A 24587-nucleotide genomic window follows, 5' to 3' on the forward strand; every position below is an offset into this window, starting at 1 on the left:
TGCTTGATAACTTGACAGTTTAGCCTTGTCTCTTCTTCAATATATGAAATATTTTGATTCTTGTAAAAAGAATAATTATTTTGCTATTTCTGTTGTTTGGTGTTTTTGTCTTTTTCTTCTTTAGTGGAAGACCAAATATTCCAAGCTGATTTTCAGAAAATCTGAGACAGTACCTGAAGAGCTCCATCAAATGGTACAAAAAGGCTTTCTGACCTTGCGAGAACACGATTGTTTCTTTCAAGATCTTGTAAGGATCAAAGGAAAAGATTTCCTTACTCCAGTGTCTCGTATATTAATTGGAAACCCAGGATGCACTTACAAGTACTTGAACACAAGATTGTTTACAGTTCCTTGGCCTACTGAAGGTTATGATATAAAATATTGCAGTCCTCAGATACATGATGCTTGTAAAGCATTAATCAGACTTAATGACTACTTGCATATTGAAGCAGTCAAGACATTACAAGGACAAAATTTATGTGAGACCAAAGAAATTACAGATACTACTGTAATGGATAGGGAGCAAAGTTTTGCTACTTCTCTTACGGAACGAGGGTCTGTTTCAAAAGATCAAAGCAGTGTTTGTGTACCAGAGGATGACTCCATAAGCCTGAAGAACAGAACATCTTATAACCTGACTTTATTAAATTATATGGATCCACTGCAAATGCTGTACTTGAAACAAGAACCTTATTTTGGAATGGGGAACATGGCAGTGAGCTGGCACCACGACGAGAATCTGGTTGAAAGGTCGACGGTTGCTGTGTACAGTTACAGCTGTGAAGGTGGGTGATGGGAGCTGACCAGTCGTATAATTATCTTAAATCCCTGGACCCCTTTTCTCTTTCCCTGTGTGTATGTGCATAAGCACACCTGCATGCCAGTCTAGGCTTGTCATGTGCTTCTGAATGCGTTGTGGTACCTTTTGTGTTTAAGCCTTATCTTTATTTTTACTAAAACCTCTACAAAACATACCTGTGTTTACTGGCTTAGCAGTTGTTCTCTAAGTAGCTTTAAAAATTGGTGTAATTAACTTCCTGACTAAGAACCAGGAAATCAAAATCTGTCAAATTCCTTTTTCAGGTTAGTGCATGAGCATGTTTTCTGTCCTGTAAAATGTTTCACTGTAGTTGAGATCACCATTTTTATGGTGTTATTTGTCATATACAGACTTGCTTCTACTTTATGCTGTTTTTACTACTCTTCTTTCTTTGGAAAGATCATTTTCAGTTGGTTTTGGATAGAAGTATTACTATATTTATTTTTGAAGTTATGCATTTTGTCTAGGCATGCTGTAGTGTTAATGCATGTTTTATGGGACTTGCCAACATTTCTGTAGTTGGGAAGGGTGGACATTTTCTGTTAAAAGAACTGTTATCTGACAGGCTTTGGATTTCTTTCAATGACTCCCAGTTTTGCAGGGCATAAGATTAGAATTTAGACACTTGATTTGGAATTGCAAATGCTCCGTTATGTTTCATTACTCACAATGGATTTTTTATTATTCCAAAAATCCTTTGATGTTTGCCTTAGAACATGGGAAGAATTCACGTTGACTTCAGTAGGTTTTGGCTAAAGGCTTTGATGTAAAAATGATAGTTTATACTTTCATGTGCATTCTCTTATTGGTTTTGTTATTAGTTTTGAAACTATGGGTCACTTTGTTACTTAATGTACAGCTGAAGTCATATTATTTACTTTTTCCTGGACATAAAACATCAACTGGCGTAGCAAACTGAATAAAAGAGATTTCCTGACAAGTAAAAGTGTAATTTTCTTCATAAACTTTTTTCTACCCTGTTTGTCAAAGGCATTGGTATTTTATGTCCAGTAAATACATTGTTTTTTTCCCAGTAAGACTGTAGATAAATATTTTTGCAGTAAGATTTTAAGTTAAAGAAACTTAATAATACTGTGTGTGAAGATTTATTGTAATATGCTTAAAAACATTTTACTTTAACATAAAATTTGCTTATGGAGGGGAAAAAAGTGAGTCCCTTTAAGTTAAGAGAGCTATAAATCAACAAATATGAAAGCTGCTATGTTTATCCATAACTCGTCAGTTGATTTTGTTTCTTTTATTCAGCAAGTTAAATAGGTAAAAATTATGGTGTTTTAAAACCACTGTAAATTCTGTGGAAGATTTGATTGATGGGGGTATAAAGACATATTTTATACATTTAGACTAAAAATTATTTTGATATCTATGCACAGTTAATGTTTTTGCCACATACAAGATTTTTTCATAAATATACTTACATTTAAAAGTTTGTAATTTTTTTCTGGAGGGTTTGAAAATAGACATGAAAACAAAGAAACTAAGATCTTTCCAGTGAATAAATTGATTTAGATTTACAAAAAAAATATTAAAAAAATTACAACTTAATTTTTTTCTGTTTTTACTCCAATTGAAGTTTGATTATATATGGAGTGCGGGGGGGTGGGGGGGAGAAGTCCCTTGGCAGGAGGTGGCAATGTTAAAACCTCAGTGTAACTGGAGATAGTGTAAGAGATGTTTTTTTGGGAAGAAAATTATTTATGAAGTCAGATCTGAAGAAGATTAAATTCCATTTATGGCCCTTGAGCGTGGCTCAGGTTGGGTTCTTGAACCTGAGAGGGAGTTTGAGGTGCCTGGCGTGGCTCCTGAGCCTGGTGAAGAAATGTCCTGCAGTGTCACTTTGTGTGCAAACAGTTCACTCATCTGTCTGTGTGCAGGGATGGTTGTCACTGTATATCCCTGAAGCAATGACCTGCTTCTTTGTAAATTGGAGGAAATGCATCCTGTTTATAGCTTTGTAATTGAAATGACAGTAAATTCTTGTGTGTGCTGAAGTTTTGTGCCCAGCACATCCAAGAGGAGGGGCCAGTCTACTTGATTGTAGAGAAATAAATGGATTGTCCTTTTTTGATCTTCTGATTTTGTGTTCACAGGTTTCCAGTGCTTGTAGTTATAAGCTTATCAGTGTTTATAATATTATTCTTTCCAGTTGCGTATCACTTCAGTGGTTTCTTCAGTTCAGAGACTTCCAGTATTTCCCATATGTCTTACTGAGCTCTCCATGACTGTAAAGCAAGAGGAATCTCAACATCTTTTTGAAAATTGTTGTGACATCTGTGTAGAATCATGTCTTGACTTCTCTTATTATTTTCCATAAATATATTTACTTTTTTTGCCAATATCTTTGATTAGTACTTACGCCATTAATTCATTTAGTGTCTGAGTTCTCACTGTGATGTATAATGACTATCACAGAATCATTACAGTGTACGTAATAAAAAGAGTAGATGTGGTCAGAGTTTTTTTGATGGAACAATTTTTCCTTAGAAAATGTAGCTTAGATAGATTAGTAATTTTCTGGGAGAAGGCACTGATTCTGTGGGAAGTGCACACACGCATTAAGCACGTTTATTTTTGTTGAAACCAACTTGATTCTCTTTTCTGCTTAGTCTTGCCCATTTCTTTTGTCAGCTCTCAATTCCTCAAATTCTCACTGGTCTCTGAGGTACTCCAAGCACTGAGGATCTGTGGCAGCCTTTAGCATGTGGAAGCTCAGGCTTCCAGAGCTTCATGGCTAGTGTTGATCTACCCTGCTGCCAGTGCAGAATCCCCAGGTTGTCAAATTTTGAACAGCAGGAGCCCTAGGAGTCAGGCAGTCTTACTGTGTTATGGCAGCTCTTTGTCAGACTGTTTAGAGATGCACAGCTCAGGTTATATGGTTTTCTTTTACTTTAATTTGCATTTTTATATCATTAATTGTTAGGCACCTACTTATTTGATTAAATAGTGTTAAAGCAGATACTGCTGTAATTGAAACCACTTATTTTTTTGTTCACTTGTTTACTGTTTGATGCCATAATGAAAATTTAATGTTTGAAACTTTGATCAGTGTTAATTGGAGTAGAAGCAGTTTTTAATATGCCGGAAAAGAAATTTAGGCACCAACATAAAGATATTGGAACAAGCTGATATTCTAATTGGTATCAGTGTTTATTTTCTTGTTTCCTTTGTCAAATTGTTTCAAAGCAACCTCAAATGAGTTACATTTCTAACAACAAAACAAGGTAAACATTTTGCTTGATGCTCATCTGAATAATATTTGCTTTATGCATTACACTAGGCTAAGAATAGGTTGTCAAGTGATAAGAACAGACCCTCATAAAAATTTGAGAGGTTTCCTTTTAGTGTGTGTGCTGCATGAAAGTGCATGAGTGGCAGTCATGGTGCATATGCAGAACCGAATAGGTTACAGAATGTGTGTTCAGTTATACTGTCACTAACAATATTCAGTATTAATTTACCTTTCAGAATTTACTAAGGAACAGGAATTTCAAATTTCAACCAATTCAGCTTTTTTAAACACACATTAGCTTACAAATATCCTATCACCTGAGAGCATTAAGGTAAAAACTTATTCAGGATTTTAATATAGTAAGCTAATAACCCATTTTTATTTCCTGCTGCAGTTATAAAAGTGAATTGCAATCCAGTAGAATAAGGGCATTTTCAAAAATTGGATTTTATCCATGAAAATTTCCTAATGACGAGCTTTCCCTCAGGTCATTTTAAGTTTTGCAGGAAGTTTTATTACTTAGCAGAGCACTAGTTGGTTCTAAAGATGTTCTTTGAAGTAGAGACTTGTTTCAGTTACTAACTTAAAGGAGATGGAAAAGAATGTGATCACTTGAAGTGTGTCCATCTTTCTGTTACCTGGATTTCCCACAGACTGTGTTGGATAAGTAGTTTTCTCTGGATTCTTTACCATATCTAGTTTGTCTGTAAGGCCTGTTTGCTGTTTTAACTCTTGAACTTCGGAACAACTGGTACTGGTGGTTGACAAGGTGATGTTGAAAGGTTTAACAAACTTACAGTTGGTTGCAGTGAATTCTGATCTTGAAGGAGCTTTTATGCTTGTTTCTTTTGCACAGTTCTCTTTTGTATTTTTTCGCTCTGTGATGTTAGAAGCAGCATCCTAGCACTAAACCTAATGATGGCTGTTTCACTGAATTGTGAATAAAAATAATTGAGATTCACTACAGATGTGTGTTTCCTCACTATGTTAGAAAAAAAAATCCTGAAACTACAAAAGTGGTTTGGAATTAAAGTCAATCTAACTTTGTAGTTGACCAATAACCCTCTTTATGTACTGCTTAATGGATAAAAGTCATGGAGTAGACATCTGTGCAGGATGAGACCAATTATATTAAATGATTTCTAGTGTCAAGAATATTATAGAAATATTGCTTGTTAAAATAACAGGAATGGTATTTAGGAAATTATATATTACTTCTTAAGAAATGAATATTTGTGTGGCATGGTCATATCTCTAACTGGTAGTTTCTGGCCAGTTGGAATTACATTCTGAGAATCACAAATTTTTAATGATCCAATTACTTTCACAATAGTAGATTTGAATCCCTGTTATCTAAAAAGAAATCATCATTTGAATTGACTGTTGTGGGTTGTGGGGGTTCTTTTAAACATGCTCTCACTGATTTGATCAAATGCAGTCTCTCCTTCAGGAATGAAGGGGTGACAGAATATTCTTTGTTCTTATTTTAGTGCTTTTGTTCTTGATAAAGCTGAACACAACATTCCAAATATGAATTGATAAGAACATTGTTGGCAAATGTTAGGATTTTTGGTTTTGTGAATGTCATTTGCAAGAAAAAATTAAAATGTTAGTACAGTTTAACTTCTTATGCTATGGCTTTTCAAGTAATAAGGTAGAAGAAATAACTCTGGGCAGATATTTATTCTTTCCACCATCTGCTAAGAAGCAAAGCATGCTCTGCTTCTTCCACTTCTTGCATACAACATATATAAATTGCTATAGAAAGACACTAATAATTTATATATTTGATTAATTCAGGGACATGTGCCCGAATTCTTTTAAGTTCTGGAAAAATCAAACAGTCTGTAAAAAAAAAACAGCCTTTTTTTCTGTAGCTCTGTAACAATGGTCAGTTGGATTTAATGACAGAGGAGATGCTTTCAGTCCTTTTTTGGCAATGTGTTGGCAATGATTCTCTTGTCTTAAGAAATCATGCATAAGATTACAGCTTGACTTGAATAAAGCACATTTAGGTTTCAGAGTGTCAAAAAAATCTCAAACTCTCCAGATTTTGGTGCTAAATAACAAAGAAACCTTTCAAAACCACTTTCTGTGACATGGAACAATAACCAAACTAATTCCAGGAAAACAAGTTTCATGTTGTTCTGAATCTAACCATGACCAAAACCTGATAAGACTCCTTAGAGCTGGAACATCTCTTGAAATTTGACCTGCCTAGTTAAAAGTGTAATGTTGTGGCCAGTTTTCTGTAGAAGTTACATTCTCTCCTTCATGGTTCTACCATAATTGCAGGTTTGATGAGGTATTGTTGTTATGTTGTGATGAGCTTGTTACCTGATTGCACCGTTTCATTTGAGATGCCAGCATAAAGGTTTTTTTTGCAGGCCAAAGTCTATAAATCTTTACTGACCAGAATTCAAATTTGAACATAGTTTTGTTATATTTCCACTAAGTACTGTTGTATTTGACCATTTCTGTATGGTTTACTTCAAAATTAACTTGTGTTCTTAAGGTGCTGGGTATGTGCAAGATCCATATGATTTACTGTCAAATACATATGATATAGATGCATCCAAATATTTTCACTTAAATGGGAACTTTAATTATATCAATAAATATACAACATTCAGTTATGCTTGAGGTGTCATAGAGAATTTAATAACAACTTGTTTTTATGTAAAAGTTTGTCAGTGCTACCTGGGGATATGCCACAAATGTTAAGGTGTCTTTTCTTCCCTTGCTCTCACTTTCAGAGTAGCATGCATTTAAAAGCAAGTAGCAGCTTGCTTCCATTTGTTACCAAAATGACATGGTAGGAGCAATCAGTTTCAATTGCTGCTGATAATTATAAGGTGCAATAATTGAGAATATAGAGAAAAGGAGACTGTGAGCTGCATTTGAACTCAGTACTTAAGCAATAAAAAATTTATCAAACTGCAAAAAATAAGTCATTTTAACGAGCACATTCCAAAGGTGCTGGATTTATGAGGAGACCCCAGGAAACTTTGATTGAAATTGCTGTCTCTGATTGTAGTTCTATATTTTATTGGTGCCATATTGTGAACAGTGCTGCTGCCAAAGTGAATGGGAAAGCAGAATAACAGAGAGAGTTAACCCAGAAAGGTTACTTCTTTTCATAATATCCATGATGTATTGCATTAAAAATGCCTTGAAAGCCATCCTATTTGCAGTTTTCAGAAAACATTTTTCTTAAATTAAGTTACGATTTATCTGAAGAGGGTAGAAAACATGAAAGCCCCTTGAAGAGTTTAGTATTGATTTTTCTGAGTATTTGCTAGCTCTTGTTTTCTCATTTGTGTGCTCCTTGATAGAAGGACCTAGACTTGCTCCCAAGCCAAAGCTTCAGTTGGCTGAGAGCTGCAGCAGTGAAGGGAGGGAATTTGGGGACTAAACTTACAGTAAGATTTTTAACTTAAGAACTTCTTAGATTGGCTCTTCAAAAGGTTTTTGCTCTCTGCTTCCTGAATATAGACAATATTTAATTGGCATAATAACTAATAGATTGTCTTAATTTTCCAAGGGCAACCCCCAATTAAAAAAGCAATGTAGTAACCACGTGAGAGGAGTGACATGAATATTTTGGAAGTGTGAGTTCAAGGCCGCGTTTTGTGGGTGCCTATTCTAATAAGAGCTATATGTGTTCAATATTTTTCTTCTAGAATTAAATGAAGGGAAAGGTTTTAAAAATTATTACGTGAAAGCACATTTCAAGTGGACAGTGAAATGGACACACACAGTTACTAACTTGTAAGCCAGAATTAGGCATGTTACATAGTTCACTTCTAACCATTCACTGCCGTTCTGTGCCAACTGCTTATTAAAACTTCATCCTCCCTGTCAAAATGCTCTGTTACTTTAGCCCTAAAACTGTTATACCATAGCTCCCAAATACCTTGTTATAAGTGCTGACTGTATCTTTCAATTTATACTGCAGTGAAGTAAGCTTATGAAAATAGTTCTGAGGGATTAAGCTCTAAATACTATTTCTATGCAGTGGATTATTTTTTCCCCAAGCTCAACATGTTCGTGTTGCCTAATGATAAGAAAAGTGTTGTGACAAATGTATTGAAGCTTCATTGGCTATTGCACATGTTATCTAGCATGTTTGACTAATAATTTTGAGAAAAGAATGACAGATATGATTCCAAGATTTGCTCAACTTTGGTCTAGACTGTGTTTTGTAACCATTATTTCACCTTACTTTGTCTCAGTTTCCGATTTACTGAAATTGCAAGTATGTACACAAATGAAATTGCTCATAAAATGCTTTGGCAGTTTATGCCTTGAAATTCTTTCAGAAGTTATCTATTGCTATATCAGTGTTACTGCATTTTTAAATTTTTTTCTTCTATGCTTATAGTTTCAGTAATGAAACAAATTAAATTGAGTGAAGCTTAATGAAAACTCCTCTTACATGTGCTTGAGAACTTCAGAAAACCTCAAGTCCACTACAAACCTTGGCTTGATTTGCCTTTACTTTGCAATTAACCTGAAGTTTTCATCTTGGTAACTTTTTTACTTTTACCTATTGCATACTTGTGAATTTGGAGGTGATGATTATACCAAATGGAGGTTATAGAATCTTTAAGCCTGTTGAGATTGTACCAATATGGGATATCTTTAAGTCTGTATTATTAGATGAGATTTTATATTTTATGATTCTTGCCCTGTCTCTCATGTTTGTGGTGTTTTTCTCTCTCTCTCTCAAGATTCAGGTGTGGGAGAAAGCAATGAACAAGAACTGAAGGGAAGAGACCCAGCTGTTTGGCACGTAGGCTTGAAGGTAGCGTGGGACATTGAGACACCTGGATTAGCAATACCACTTCACCAAGGAGACTTCTACTTGATGCTTGGTAATTTTCAAGTGCTAAGAAGTTAAACTTTCTGTTGACAGTAGAGAAAATTACATTTATATTTAAGTAAGTTACCACACCTTCCTTTCAGTTAGGGCTTTATTTAGAAAGATGTGAGATCTGGCTGGGGTATATAATAAATTCCTTCTTCCCTGCCTACTTCCAGAGTATTTTGATGGAATTTTTTTATTAATGTTTCTTTCACTTCACAGCTAAGAAAGAAATAGGTTTTTTGTGCCTTTTCTATCTGTTTTGTAGTCAGAATTAGTAGACTAGTCGAAGACAGGCTTCAGGCCATAACCAGAATTTCCTCAGATCTTGTAAGAAGATGCACTGTATCTGTCCCATCCTTGTATTTCTAGATGCTTTTTGTATTCTTAATGCAGTTTTTCTGAGTAACTGTGAGCATTTTGCATCTGTTATGTTCAACAAATAACTTTCTGTCCTTCAGCGTGGCTTATAGAGTGGCACCTGTATTATGTAAGCTGTGAATGTAGCTGTCTTAAAGTTTTCTTGTACCATGGTTCTTGAAGTTTCAGTCATTATGCCAATCTGTGGATGTTTTATTAGTCACCAATTTTACACCTGACACTTCTGTCCTTCTGCTACACTTTTCCATGCCTATATTCAAACATGCTATTTTCTAGTGGTGGGATTATACTAAGATCATAATGAACAGAGCTGCCTTACTCTAAGAGTGAGTCTCAATGTCTCAAGCATAGAGGATTAAAAGAAGAAAATTAAATTGAGTTAATTTACTTGAGCAGCTGAGCTCACTCACTAAGGTTTTTCCATGGAAAGAAACGAAGTGAGAACTGCTCCTAAGGTTTGTTGACACAAAATCTGTTGCTTTTTCTTTTGGCTTGTGTTTCTCTTGGTTATAACTTTCTGTTTAAATAAATTTGGTTACAAATCAAACGAAACAAGAACAAGGCTTTTGACAACATCACGTTTGCCTGGTTAGTGTCTTGGCTTGACAGAGAGCACTTGCACTGTTGCCTGTTTGTGTTTGTGCCTTGGAAGGTAAACTCCATGGAATGTCCCTAGAATGACCTGTCACTCCCAACTTGATGAGCAGAAGAGTCTTTTCAACTTTCCCTTTCGTCTTCCAACAAAGATGAAAACAGTTTACTTACAACAAGCAGTACATTTGTTGGCCATCTTAAAAAATATATACCATTCTGTGTTCTTAACTACCTCATCAGATCTTGTGCACTGTCATCAGTGAGGTATCTTGTGTGAAAACCCTGTACTGACTGTGCTCTTAAACGTGAACAGATCAAGTGTTAAGATGTGAGATCCTTTGGCACGGTGGTCTGGATGTGCCTCCCTTTTCTGTATTTGTGAGGATACAGAAAGAGAGAGTGAAGTGGCAGCTAAACATTCTTAGAAAGGCTATTGTTAATCTATTTTTGTGCAATAACCATCAAGTAAACTTCTTATCTAATCCTTCCTGACTGGAAAGTTTGTGCATACACAGCTATGCTGGGCAACAGAATCAGAAGGTGATTAATAAAAGAGGGGGTATAACTTCAGTATTTTGATTGAAAAATACTGTGGATTGTAGTTGACTGAGTTACCAGATCATAAGGGCATTTTTTATTTCCCCAATGGAATTCAAATGCAGTAACTGAAGTACTATCAGGAATGCTCTATGAAGGGTGACTCAGAAAATTAGTTTATTTAATACGTAACATTGTGAGCCTGTTTAGATGGAAACAAAGGATATATTTAACATTCCTTTGAAGATGAAGAGTAAATCACTTTCTTATTAATACTTTGTGAAGAGCTACAGATTTGAGCTCTGTAGGCCAGGTGTTTTGTTAATCTCTTCTGTGTTTCCGTAGTCTTTGTATTTCTTTTCAATTACTTGAAAAAAAAAAATTACTCTTCTACGCAGTCTGAGAGGGTATCCCAAAATGGCCCTTTTATTAGGTTACTGTGTGCAGCAGAACTGCCTTTATCATTTTCACTTCAAGTGAAAGACAGTATAAGTGGACGTATATTGTTTTAGTGTACTTTTTTCTGTTCAGATTTTTTTGAAATTACTTTTAAGAGGAGGCACCTTGAGGATGCCATCTAAAAGGTAAAATAGGAAAGCTCTGTTTTTTAAAAAAATCCCTTGGCAATAAGAAAAGAAAATTTTAGATCCCTTTCTCTTGTGCATTTGTACGCAATATATTCCAGACCCTCATTTTCAGTAAGCAGAGTCTTCTTGCTGGCATTATTTTAAAAAGCAGTGGCAGCAGTAAGTAAGACATCTAGAAAATAGAACATTAAGAGTACTGCAGCTACTGGAGCTGTTGATGTACAGAGGCTGATTGATATATCGGACTGGTAGGATTGGTTCTGACTACCATTGACTCATCCACTCTAGCAGAAGACTTTGTAACTCTGTAGGTCTGTTCTTCCAGTTGTTGAGATGGTGCAGTGCTTACTGCTTTATATGGATGCTGTAAAGTGCTGAAATGTTGCTTATAATTAAAAGTCCGGTCCTATCAAGTCCTGTACCTGTAATACCCCGAGTACTACACACAAATCTTATATAAAAAAGTGTGGTAATAGTAATGTACAATTACAGTAACTTGTAAATCCAGATCAATGGGTATAGCAAAGTAACAAAGAAAAACAGGGGTGTTTTTTTAGCATTTCTAGTAGACATTTAATAATGTTTATGTTCCCCTCTTCATTGGCTCTATAAAATGGATTTTGTTATTCCGGGTAGAAATTTAGTAAAATGTCTTAAAATTTAAATTGACATCTGCCTTCTCAGCAGCCCTCTTCAGATGAAATTGTGAGCCGAAATTTAAATGCATGTTAATCCTAAACATGAGGTGACCAAATCCATTCTTCCATTAAGCTGTTACAATAATATAAGGGGTGGGGGGGGTTAGGCAAAACCAATCAAAACTCAAAATTACTTTCAGTAAGACAGATTTTTTAAAATATTTTTTTTAAGGCTTTCTGTAATAATAAGAAAAAAAGTCTGGTGAATGACTGCAAGTCTGCTGCCTAAAAACTCGAATCTGAACTTTATATCACTCATGAAACGGAAACACTTTAGCTCAATTTAGAATAATATATTGGTCTGCAGAGGAAGTGCATACTGAACCCTGCTGTCTCAAGTACACAGTCAAAGGGTGTCTAATATGAAACGTGTTGGGTGCATGCAATAAATCCAAAACGCGTGGAGGTGAGCAAAGGGCCCCATCTGCTCTGTCCTAGAGCATGCTTAACTAGGGTTGTCATGGTCCTACTATTAAATTGGAATCTTTCCCCTAATCTTTGAGTTAGACATGACCAGATTTGCAAGCAGATTTATAATTTTCACTAATTTTCCTACCATGACTTCAAAACATACCTAACAAAAATACATTCTGGACTCTTTCAAAGGCAGATTTACTTTTCTGCAGCTGTTTCCCATAGATCAAGCTCTTGCTTGAAGGTTAGGGTTTTAAAACAGCATGAAGATGAACTTTGAATCTTATACCACTCCCACCCCTAGCAAATTATAGTTCGAGAAGCATCAAAAAATCATTTTCCTAACCAACCAGAAGAAGGGTGCACACATTGCAGAGGTTGGCTTGTGGTTAAAGATAAGTATTTAATGGAAGCGCTTCCACATGTATATAATGACTCATTAAACTATTTCTAGATATTTAATCTGCTTCTATTTTCACAAACTAACTTGAACCCTCTTTGCTCTCTAGCATCTTGAATGTGTTGGAGTTTTTTACCTCTCCCTTTTTTTTTTTTTTGAGTCCACATTTAATCCAAATGGTGTATTCCTTACTATTAAGACTTAGAACTTCAGGAATGTATTTGTCGTTACCAAACTTTGATCATGAAGGTTGGCAAATCTCAGACACATTTTTTTAAATTTTAAAATTTGCTATTTAGCTTTTAATTAATTGTATTTTGTTTGTGCAAAAAACTAAAAATATTTCTTAGTTAGGGAAAGATCATCCTTCTAGCTTTCTGTTATGAAAGGAATGTTCCACTGACCTATAATTTCTTAGGAAGGAGATATACCTTCCTGGTCTTTTTATTGATACATCTGCAGTAAAATTAGTTTTGTTAGATTTTGTCCTGTTAAAGCATTGTGTGCAGTTGGATACAAGTAAAATGGAAATGGTGGAAAAGCATTTTAGTGCTTTGAAAATTGCACTGTAATATGGTTAAAAAGAAAATTCTTTACTTGTTAATGGTAGTTAAGAAAACTAATAACAGAAGTCCCTTTCACTTCTGTTTGTAGATACTTGTGGTGGCTAGAATATTAAAACTTTTGTCAGTGCTTTAAACATCGCTGTACTTTTTATTTGCTTCGTGAAATAGATGATGAAAAGGCAAATGTCTAAAAAGTTCAGGAAGAACAGTTGAGAGAAGATAGAAAAGACTATATAAACCCCTGTTGATAATTCTGAGAACCATTTTCCATTGTGGTTTCTGTTTTCCTGGGAAGTACTTTACCTCCAAGTAATAAGTTTTGGGCCTTTAGTCCTCACTCCCTTAAGTAAGGTTTGGCTAAGAATTCCTTTTCCTTCTACCCTGTATTTGTTATGACTTAATAGTCTGCAGTGACATGGGTGTACAGTCATTGTTTCAGAGTGCTTTGGCTCCTCACCTCACTGGTGCTCTGATAATTAGTTAAGTAGTAGAATGAGTTAACTGTATGTGTGTTATTTGAATGTACAGACATATCCATTAGCCTGTTCTTTTGATAAGGGCTGTGTAAGCACAGTGCTTTCAGTGTTTCTCCTGGTGGAGCCCAGGAAGTTCAGCTGTCTAGAAGAAAGTGGAGGTGTGGACAGAGCAGGATCAGGGACTGAGAACAGTATTGGAGAGAAAAGGAAGGAACTGGCAGTACTTTGAAGCAGCAGAGAGGACTGTGCTGAGGTTCTGTTCTGGGAGGGACATCTTTGAGAAGAAAACCAGGCTGATAGATGTCAGTACAGGGGAAGGAGAGACAGATCTATAATGTGAACCTGCTTCCACCATTTAAAATAGAGTATGCAGCATCCAAATTCAAAAATGTATCTGCTGTCTCTAAATGGCAGTAAAATCACTGAGAATTTTTGCTGGTAAGGAGGCCCCACACAGAGAATCATAGTCTGCATCCAGTAGTAGAGGGGTGGTCAGCTGTTAAATCTATGGCATTAGATCCATCTGTAAGCCCACTTCCTGTACAGAACTTCCATGCAAATTTTGGCAAGTCCCTTAACCTCTAGTTACCCTTAGGTTTTTCTGTGTTGGTTACCAACTTTTCAGAGGCCTTGCAAAATAGCAAAATAGCATTCTAGCATGTATTGTACTTTATTAGTTTTTCTTGATTGTTCTCTAGAATTATTATTTTAAATTAGGAAAATTCACAGTGTTTTAAAATTTATAAACGTTCAAAAAGCCTGATGAGACTTCAGAAAAATATTCTGTGCAAGCGACAGCATTTTTCATAGCCGTGGGAAAGCTTTGGGAGAGGAACAGTCATATAAGCAGAAAATTGTAGTCCAATTCTCAAAACTTCTTTCTTATCTAACAATTAGTTAATTGGCATATGCATCTTTTAAGCACGCATGTGGAATTTTTTTAGAAAGAGAAAGGATTGTGAGACAATTCTTGAAACTGCTAAATACATTGCTAAGTTGGTGTTAATGGTAATTTAAAATAATAAGTCACTTCTCATGTGCATTATACAGTTCAAATAAGTTTTTGTTTCTGTAAGAGATATTAAAATGAGATATCTCTGCCATAGTTGTCCAGAACTGGTGGCAAGGTAAGGTCCTACTGTTTTGTGACAGGAAAGACCATGTTGGCTCTGACCTCACCACAAATTAAGGAGAACTGTCCAACAGACAACTGGCCTGCCTGCAGTTTTCCAAAGCAGGATGGACAGATATATATCTGCTTTTATATACATGTACTTTTTGTGATGCATTATGCTGAAGAGGCAGCTTTTTGGTTTTCCAGACCTCGCCAGTCAGTGCTTAGTCATTTAAAACTGATGTTGCCTCCACGTGTGTTGTGTTTTAGAGAACCCACGAGAGCGCTCTGGTAGTTCTGACACGGGTGACCGAAGAATGCAACAGCTTTGGTTTGGCTCTAAAACTAGAACAGTAATCTGGGTATAGTGTTCTGTATCTGAATAAAAGCTTTTACTGCCAAATGGACAATGGCCAATTTAACAAAGAGTGATTTTTTTCTTCTCAGTTAATATATATTTAGTAGAAAAAGAAAGCAAATCTTTACCGTAATCTTTTAAGACCTAAAATGTATTTTTTAATGTGCTTTGAGGCATGCAATCCATGAAGCTTCAACTATTTTTGTACGATTAGAGTTTTAGATGAATTGTAAACTCTTAAATTAAAATTACAGGCTTCTTTCTAAGATTCATAAAGGATTAGAGACAGTTGGAAGCAATTCCAAGGCAGAACTCTACAGTGAAAGATTTGCCAAGGGTTTGAATAAAGGTGCAAATCAAAATGTAATATGTCTAATTCTGTGTTAGCTAAATAAAACATGCCACACTGAATGGACACTGAAAGGGGTAGTGGAAGTATTTAGGAAGATGTGACTGAATTATCTAAGCACTGGAGAAAAAAGTAGTGCACTTAATTCATATTCAACCAGATTAACTTCTATTAAGTATAATTTTTTCCTGTACTTAAGGTTTTCTAATCTGTCCCTAGATGATCTCAATATGACACATCAGCACTGTGTTCTGGCTGGTTTATCACCTCGATTCAGCTCAACTCATCGAGTGGCAGATGTAAGTATCAAAAATGTTTTGCTGTTTGGTCCTTTGTAAAACTAATATTCTGGTACCTTATATGTAAAATCATGGTGTGTTATCCAGATTTGTGGTTCATGTTATGCTTATGACTCAAACTGTTTTCTTGAACAACTGCTTTTTGATTAGCTTTGTACTGAGGCCCACTTGCTTCTGTATTGGTAGTTTGCCTAAACTCCCATGTAGACATGTCAGATATGAATTCAGGAAGTGCTACATCACACCTCATGGATTGCTGATGAAATATGGAAACTGCTTTTTACCTGAAATGTTCTACAGCTGTTTTGCTGTGTTCATATTCCAATCCTAGTTGAAAGGTGAAATTCATGATGAGATAGAAATACTCAAAACACACACCAGCAGTGTCCACTGGCAGAAAAAAAGGCCTTTAGGAGATCAGAACAACCAAGACTAGGCATGAGTATGCTTTAAATTGTGTCCTTCTCTGCATTTGAGGATTGAATAAGCAGAAAAGCTAGCTTCAGCATAATTTTTATCAATAACTATATAGACAATTCAAGAAGCTTTACACTTTTGTTACTGTTCTGCTTTGGTTATTTCAGAAGCAAATTGTTCAATATATTTGAGAAGTACATATTTTCTGAAGTGGCTATATATAAATTTTTGTTGTATCTTTATAGTGTTCTAGAGGAACATTGGAATACATATTTGGACAATGTGAACTGGCACTCCAGAATTTACAGACTGATTCTGATTCAATGGCTTTATCTTTGAAATCACTGGAAGCTGCAGTTGTGAAGCAAGTAGAAGAAATACATAATGAGGTGAGATGATCTGCACCAAAAATGCTTCAGCCAGGTCTGAGTGGTGCAGTCTCTTCATGGAGTTAATGACAGTCATGTTCAGCTGCTTACCTTGCTTTGTGCAAGTTTGCAATGTGGATTTTATGACTTTTTCACTTGGGTACAGTAATGGGGATTATCATGGAAGTTTTCATTTTTTCTTCTTAAGATCCCTCTGCTGGTAAAGTAAGAGAAGTTTCATAAAATATTGCACCAAATCTGGCAGTGTGGTGAACAAACAAACTACTCTAGTGCTTCTCTAACTGAAAGGAAGAGAGAGAAGAAATTAGAGGATTAGAGGGAAAGAGCAGGTAGAATTTTACAGCTGTTCCTCCCTGGTTCCTGTTGAACCAGCTTTTTGCCAAAGGCTGGTGCAACACAATTGTGAGTGTGGGCTTTAAAGCGTGTTCTGAAGAAAATGCAGTGGAAGACATTGTGAGGAACATATTTAAGAAGGCCATTTAGTGCTATAATATATTCAAGCGTAACAATGCACTTTGACAGGAAAGCACTGGCAGTGCTTTCTTACTTGGAGCTGTGCTGTATTTCTGTTAAGATAAATATGATCACTATTAGAAGCCATACATGGGTCATTTTCACTAAAATTAGAATTTGTGTGAAATGTTTAAATTGCTGTCTGCTGAGGAATTCTCATTCTGCAGTGTTACCAAAACTTTGTAGAGCACATTTTTATCTGTATTGTGTTTACAGTTGGTAAAATGGGGTATACTGTTGGCAAAAGATTTGCACCCTTGACTTTTACCAAAACAGCTCCTAGGGCAATTTAAAGGAGTCTGATGCATGGAGGGGTTTACAAAACATTAATCAGGCTCAGTCCATAAAACTACACGCATATGTGGTTTGCACAGCAAGGGCCACATGCACAGCTGGTGTAAATTTGCACGGGTCCTTTAACATCAAAGCCATGTGCTGTTTACATCAGGTGAGAGACTAGCCCCTGGTGTTTGCAGTCACCTGAATAATTTTGCTGTGTGACATACAGGGATGTTTCCTGTTACACATATGGGATATACTGTAACAGCAACCTTTGTTTAACTTGTACATATTGTGCACTTAGACTTAGGAGACACATTGGATCTATATTTAATTTGAAAAGAGAATACTAATTTTTTTCTGTTCTTTTTGTTTATTCTTTTATCCCAAGGTCACCTCTTTGGTTGAAGGGTAAATTCTGTATGTTAGAGTGCTACTTAAATTTCATTTATTACTGCACAAGTACACAAAAGTTCTAGTGGCTTATCTCTGGTAAATGCATATTTCTTTTTAAAACATCAGTGAAGTGAAAACATACAGACCTGTGAAGCTAATGGAACTTTCCTTGCATCTAAAATCTTCCTACCTTCTTTTATTCTGTGTGAAAAAATTTTGTCTTTTCAGGCACTAATACAGATTTTAGGTTCAAACTTTCTCATGCAGGTGAAAAACAAGAACCTGTTTTGTCTCTTTAAATAATCAACCTGCTTACTGATGAAAACGAGCCTTGCATTTCACTCCCTTAATTTTTTAGTATTTTCTAATGCAAAATCTAAATAGCACAAAAAGCCCAACATAGTATTGATGGAGAAGTGCCACCCAATTTCCCAATCTTGCTTGTGTATTTCTGGTATACAGCTTTCTGTACTAGTTCTAAACCTCCTTGTAACTTTTTTTTCTTCCTCTGGACCAGAAATCATGAGCTCGAAAGGAGAGTATTCCCATCTCTGAAGGTGGTGATACTGATGTATTTTATTTTCAAATGTTGTCATAACTGAAGTTCTTCAGTTTAACTCTGATAACTAGATGCAGCCATTGTTATTGATTCTTTTGCTTCTTGAAATGCCATGGGTTCATTTATTTTTACCCCTCTTGCTGGTACCTCCGAAGTCATCAGAGAACATTAACCAGAACAGAACCATCACAGTACCAAGGTAAAATATAGTAGTTTAGCAGAGATTCCCAGTCTGTGCTGAAATTAACTGCTCTGCCAAATGAGACCTGGATGAATTATCAGTGTGTACTAGAGGGAAAAAGCCTAAGAGCAAGTCTCAAAAAATGAAGTATGATTCTGTGCCTTCACTGTTGTACTCCTGGGCAGGAAAATTGACTTGCTGTGCTGATGAAGTGCATTTGAACTGAGGATCTGAAGCACAGGTGGAGACTTAGGGGTTTTTTTTCCACTTTCATGGTGGGCAGAGAAACCTCTAAGAGAAGTATGGGTGAGTATCTGGGGGATGTCTTTACTTGATATTAGATTTCCCAGAGTTCATTTGTCGGGGCTCTGTCTTGGATGTCTTGAGATGTCTTCCTGTTGAAAAAGTAGGATTCTAACCTGAGGAGGTTTTTAGCATCTCTAGTGGGCAGCCAGGTGGAAGTTTAATATTTCTTTAGACCTAGCTTTGTTGTCATGGTCTCCCTCAGTAAAACAGCCTTCAAAGGAATATCTGAGTAATTGCAAGGTATGTGCTGTTTGTTAGATGTGTGAGTCACTTTGGTCCCAGTATGCACTTTGTAGTTGTAAGTAAAGATAGCCTTAATTAAGGGTGTTCACGTGCTGCTTGTCTGAGTAGCTTGTGGGCTTGCAGTCTGAACAAATACTTCAGTGGCAGGGGTGTAGCAGGGTGAACAGATGTAGTTACCTTCCAGCTGTGGACTACAATAGCCTAAAAACTCACACCCAGTCACAATCAGATCGCTGTTTGGCCAGTAATAATTTATGCCAAAAGAAATGATCTTGCTGAATTCCTTGAACAGGAACCTCTTGCTCCTACTGAATCACACTTGGCTTTCCAAAATACATATAGCTACTGAGTACATCCCAAACAGAGCTACAGGGGACCTGGGGAAAACCATTGGCAATTGCTTTTTAAAGTAACAAAACACTGCTGAACAGGTGATGTAAATGCTCATACGTAAAAATAAATCTGCAGAAAAGATCTTCACCCTCCTGTCCTTCACATTTCAAAGAAAATTTACTTTTCTTGCTCTGACTAATGCAAAATCTGCTAATAGTTCATGTTGGTGTGAGGTACTTTCAAGGCTTGTTCGTTTGCCAACACCAAACTAATAATTGGATATTCTCAGTGAAGTAAAACACTATAGGAATTTTTTTTTAGTGTCTAGGGATTGTGCTAAAAATATGGCAGGTTTCAAAGGAAGTACTCAAGTTTGAAAGATAGACTTTTTTTCTCATCAGGATATTTGCTCAGCTGTAATTATCAGATCCTGATTGCCATGACTAGAACTAAGACTGAATGGGTTGTCCTGCTGCTTGTGAGGTACAGTCACCTTTTTCCTACAGCAAATCTGTTTTTATGGCAGCAGTAGGTAAAGTTGGTGAAAACACAGGGATGTAGAAAAGTCTGGACTAGATGAGTTGAAGGTATGTGGTGTTAGACACTGAGGCCACTGATGAGAAAGGGTAGTGGTGTATGCAGGCAGAGGAAGGTTAATATGTTTTAGCACATCACGGTGAGCTGATGGTATGGTTGGTGACTGACTAGTCTGGCAGAGAGAAATATAGATCACCTACATGCAAGGCATTTAATAACCAGTACTTTTAAATTATTGACTGAGGAGCACTGCCTCACAAAATGCCAAATGCTACTGTCAGCCTTTTACTACCCAATGTTGACAATAGCCTAAAATTGGCCTTTAATCATTGTTTAAAGGACAACTTGAAAATATGTTGTGATTAGACATATGAGGCCTGATTCTGAGCTTACTTGCACAGATGTAAATCCTAAGTGAAAATCAATTAGGAGATGAAAATTATTCCACAGACACTCAGCCTATATATTTTTATATGTGAATATGTTTAAGCTTTGTCCTGTTTGGTCATGTAAAATGCTTGCTAATGATGCCTAAAGTTAGCTCTGATATATGTAAATCTCCAAATTAAAACTCTGTGACAAAATCCTTGGCAAGAGCTGTTAACCTGATAGTTTTGTCACAGAAGATGAATATTCTGTAACTTCAGTTCCGTTAAGGCTAGAATTGAGCTTTTTGTGTCTCTCCAGTATTTAGTGTCGTGAGGGTTTTTTTGTGGCACAGCTCCTCCTGTTTGTGGAAGGAGACAAGCCAAGAAGAGTGAGTGCCTTCCTGCTACAGAAAAAGATGTTACTGAAGAGAGCACAGTTGAAAGCAAGAGGACATACAACTTGTAAAGCAGATAGCATGTTGTTGTTAAAACATGAATGTGGTGTAAAAGGTGTTTATATGTTAATTAAAAATACCAAGCAATCTTAGCATAGCAAGAATCTCTGGAGATTTTCATCATAGAATCATGGAATATGCTGAGTTGGAATGGACCCATCAGGGTCATCGAGTCCAACTCCTGGCCCTGCACAGGACACTCCAAGAGTCACACCATGTGCCTGAGAGAATTGTCCAGATGCTTGAACTCTGCCAGGCTTGGTGCTGTGTCCACTTCCAGGGGGAGCCTTTTCCAGTGCCCAACCACCCTCTGGGTGAAAAACTTTTCCCTGATATCCAACCTAAACCTCCCCTGACTCAGTTTCATGCCATTTCCTCGAGTCCTGTCACTGGTCACAAGAGTGAAGAGATTGATACCTGCCCGTCCACTACCCCTTGTGAGGAAGTTGTAACTGCACTCAGTCTCCTCTTCTCCAGGCTGAACAGACCAGGTGACCTCAGCTACTCCTCATAAGGCTTCCCCTTCATCCTTGTGGCCCTCTTCTGAATGCTCTCTAATAGTTTGATGTCTTTTTTATATTGTGATTTTCGCAAATCTAAGTATTTATGTTTGCATGTATCTAAAACAAGGATAGAGAAATCCTGTCACCCTTGCCTCATCAAGATGGTTTTCTTTCTCAGAATCTACAGTTAGCTGCTCAGAGGAGATAGTTCGGTGCAGTCACATGTCAAGCAGCTTCATGGCCAAGTTGGTGGGTGAAACACTGTTTTTCTCCCCAAACCCCATTTTATTAACTCAGTTTAGAGCTTAACAGAGATGCTGTGAGATGAGTGTGGACCTGAGTTTGATAGCTGTAGTAGATGTCAGTCCACATCATTAAACAGCTGCTTTTGCAATTAGGTTCACTGACCTCTAATGAGACCAGCTAATCCTGCAGAAAATGAATTAGCTTGTTGCTAAACTTTATGTCTTACACCTAAAAAGCAGCTCTCCTGTGTCAAATCGTATGTGCTGTACAGGATCAAGATACGTTTAAATTTTGGCCCGTGTGCCAGACTTAGACTGAAATTGCATAGATTAATGTAGCAAATCAATATGACTAGCCAGAAATCAGATTGACTGAAATAGATTCATGATGAATCATATTTTAACATTGATTTTAATAAAAAGAATTTTTTTTTCATTGATGAATGGCCGTGTGATTAATTTAATGAAACCTGTTTGCCAGACATCATGTGGTAGAGGCCAAAAAACTCAAAAAGAAGTGGGGAGAGGAGAAAAAGAAGTATTGAGTTCTTAAAATTCTAGCTGAATATTGATATGCTCAGCCTTCCCAAAATGGTATATACTGATTTTCTTTTTTTTTTTTCGCAAACCATAACTTGATCCTTCATACCTCGTTAATATTGTAGAGGAAGCAAAGTTCCCTTCAGCATTTTTTAGGAAGGATGTCGTCAAACTTCTATGCTAAAGAGTCACTGGCTAACAGTCAGGTTTTTTTGAAAACATTCTAAGGTCTGTGTCTGCCAGCTAATCATGTTATATTTTACCAATAAATTTGCTTTAATATTATTTTTATATACTGGAAATTTAAGTATCTTTTATTGTAAACTTTAATTTATTGACCAAACCTTTAGTTAATGTTAACTGGGATACTTTAAGATTTCTATAGCAGTTCAGTTCACCCCTGCAGGAAAGGAAGTCTTAGGTGACAGCTTTGGCCACTTTTCTTTATTCTTTCACCTTGGTAAGTTGTCTTTATTTGCATCTTTGGAATTGAGCAGGGATGAACAAATCTCCTTTGTGGTACAAATAATGATTAAAGCATCTTTAAACTTAGTGTGAAACATAACTACCACAACAAAGATATATATGGAATTCTAAAGGCCAGAACTACAGATTACTATTAAAGTGTCTTCTCTGGTAAATGGGCTGTTTGGTAAAGGATGAAAGACTGTGATTCCTTGTAGTGCCACCCTCTTGTTCCAGAGCAATTGACTGGGCTGCATTCTAGCAATGTTATCACTGCAAGTTTTTTCAGTCTTCTATGAGGGAAACATTTTGAAATACCCAGTATTAATCACAATGACCCAGAGTTGGTACCTGTTCAACTGAATTGTGAGGAAACCTGAATGTTTGTTGTACATGTACCACATGTGAAAAAAAAAAAAAAAGTTGGGGTTTGCAGTTCTCTGGGTTTGAAGAGAGTAGCTCAGGTCACAAATTGACATGGAATAGAAGTAGAACAAACAGCTGGGTGTAAGGATGTGTTTAGAAATGAGTACTTTGGTGACTGTTTCCTTTTCTGTGGGATTGTTCAGGTATAGCTGGATTCATGCACTACCCCATTCCTACCTCAGATCATGAACGTAGATGTTTATGCTGCCATATGTTTTTATCTTGCAGGTTGAATTTGAGTGGCTTAGGCAGTTTTGGTTCCAAGGCAAGAGGTATTTGAAGTGCACTGATTGGTGGCTTAAGCCTATGGCTAAACTGGAAGAATTTTGGAGAAAAATGGAGATTATGGTAAGTACTAGTTTTAAAGTCTGAAGTCTCTAGGGCTTAATTCTGAGAGCACTCACAATTATGTTTTTAATTGTACTGTAGTAATGGGTTTTAAATTTTATTCAGAACATATGAGAAACAGAATCATTGTCAGCCTTATACTGTCTCCTCTCACTTTTATGCCCCAATAGCCAGAAAGAATGTGAACAAAATCAAATCCAACCCCCCAAGATTTTAGTTATTTTCTGACTTTACTTGTTTTTAAGGTTTGACAGTCTCATAAGCTGACAGTCATATATTGCATCACACAAATTGGTACATGAAACTGCATTGTCTACTTTTTTGTGCGACACCCAGATAGACAACTCTGCCAATGACAACAATGGCAAATGCATCAGAGGAAAGTTAAGAACAGGATTGTTCATCTGGAGGTCTGTACCTGCACACTTACCCCACAGCTAGAACCAACAAGAGGAAAGTAGTTTTAAGAACAATTGTAATAATGGTTCCTGTGTACTTGAATGTACATCCTGCTTTCCTTGAACAGGGACTCTGTGCCAACATTGCCTGTTTGGACAGCTGCTGCTGCTGTCTAGGTGGAGATTCAGTTGGGACACTGTGCTGTCAGAGTTCTGGGAGCAGTTGTCTGCTGCTGGATTTGTGCTCAGAAGGAACTATATGGGCAGATGTCTCCTGCTCATCTCCATGTTTTTGTCAGGAAGTTGCTTCTCGATCACTTCTGCTGGTCACAGCATAAAGGCTCAATTTGCCTGCAGTGGACTTGGAAAAGTTTGTAATATTGCTGAGGATGCCAAGCAGGGGTGTGTTTGAATCTCTGGAGATGTGGTGCAACAAGAACATAATCTTGAGTCTCAAGGGAAATGTTGTGACTCACTAAGCTGCTCAAATGTATTGTAAGCTTCTCCAGCAGTGGCACGTTCCAGATGTGGAAAAATGTCTGGAAAAGTGGAACTTTCAATTGTAAAATCAGTTGTCACAGGGAATCAGTGAACACTGAATTTTCCTACAAAAGGAGAAAAAGTATTTATAACTTGTTTATGTGGGTTTTTTTCCCCTCATTTTTGTGTTCTTTTGTGCTCACAGCCTTGAATGACCTTTTTAATTTGAAAAAATATTTTGGTTTGTTTTTCTTTCAAATGACAACTTACTCACTTGTAACACAGGCTTAGATGAGGTAGAGACAAGAATGTTTGATATTTTATATGCGTTGTGTGTTGAGAACATGGAAAAACAGCAAACTCTGGAACTCTCAGGGGTTAGGTTTTCTGCAATTGGTGTGACATTGCCAGGTGTCTCTAATTAGAAACATGGTGGCGTCAGTGTATCTCCTTTCAACAGGCTTCAGGATGATATTTATCAGCAAACTGAAGGTTG

At 36.6% G+C, this 24587-nt stretch overlaps 1 protein-coding gene across 10 annotated transcripts in view; it reads left to right on the plus strand.

The window, feature by feature from the left end:
* The window catches only part of FTO (FTO alpha-ketoglutarate dependent dioxygenase), a 229747-nt gene that overhangs the window by 43980 nt on the left and 161180 nt on the right, over positions 1-24587 (plus strand). For all 10 annotated transcript variants that reach the window (XR_007907503.1, XR_007907504.1, XM_051805881.1 and 7 more), the window contains 5 exons: positions 125-785; positions 8804-8947; positions 15631-15710; positions 16373-16516; positions 23094-23213. Coding sequence is in view for 8 of the 10 variants with exons in the window: in XM_051805881.1 (XP_051661841.1) it covers positions 125-785; positions 8804-8947; positions 15631-15710; positions 16373-16516; positions 23094-23213 (1149 nt within the window). In the remaining 2 variants the exon portion in view is untranslated. The remainder of the gene's footprint in view (positions 1-124; positions 786-8803; positions 8948-15630; positions 15711-16372; positions 16517-23093; positions 23214-24587) is intronic.

Source organism: Manacus candei, unplaced genomic scaffold (assembly GCF_025592945.1).
Source record: "Manacus candei isolate 608988 ecotype Guabito, Panama unplaced genomic scaffold, ASM2559294v1 h1tg000065l, whole genome shotgun sequence".
Taxonomy (NCBI): domain Eukaryota; kingdom Metazoa; phylum Chordata; class Aves; order Passeriformes; family Pipridae; genus Manacus; species Manacus candei.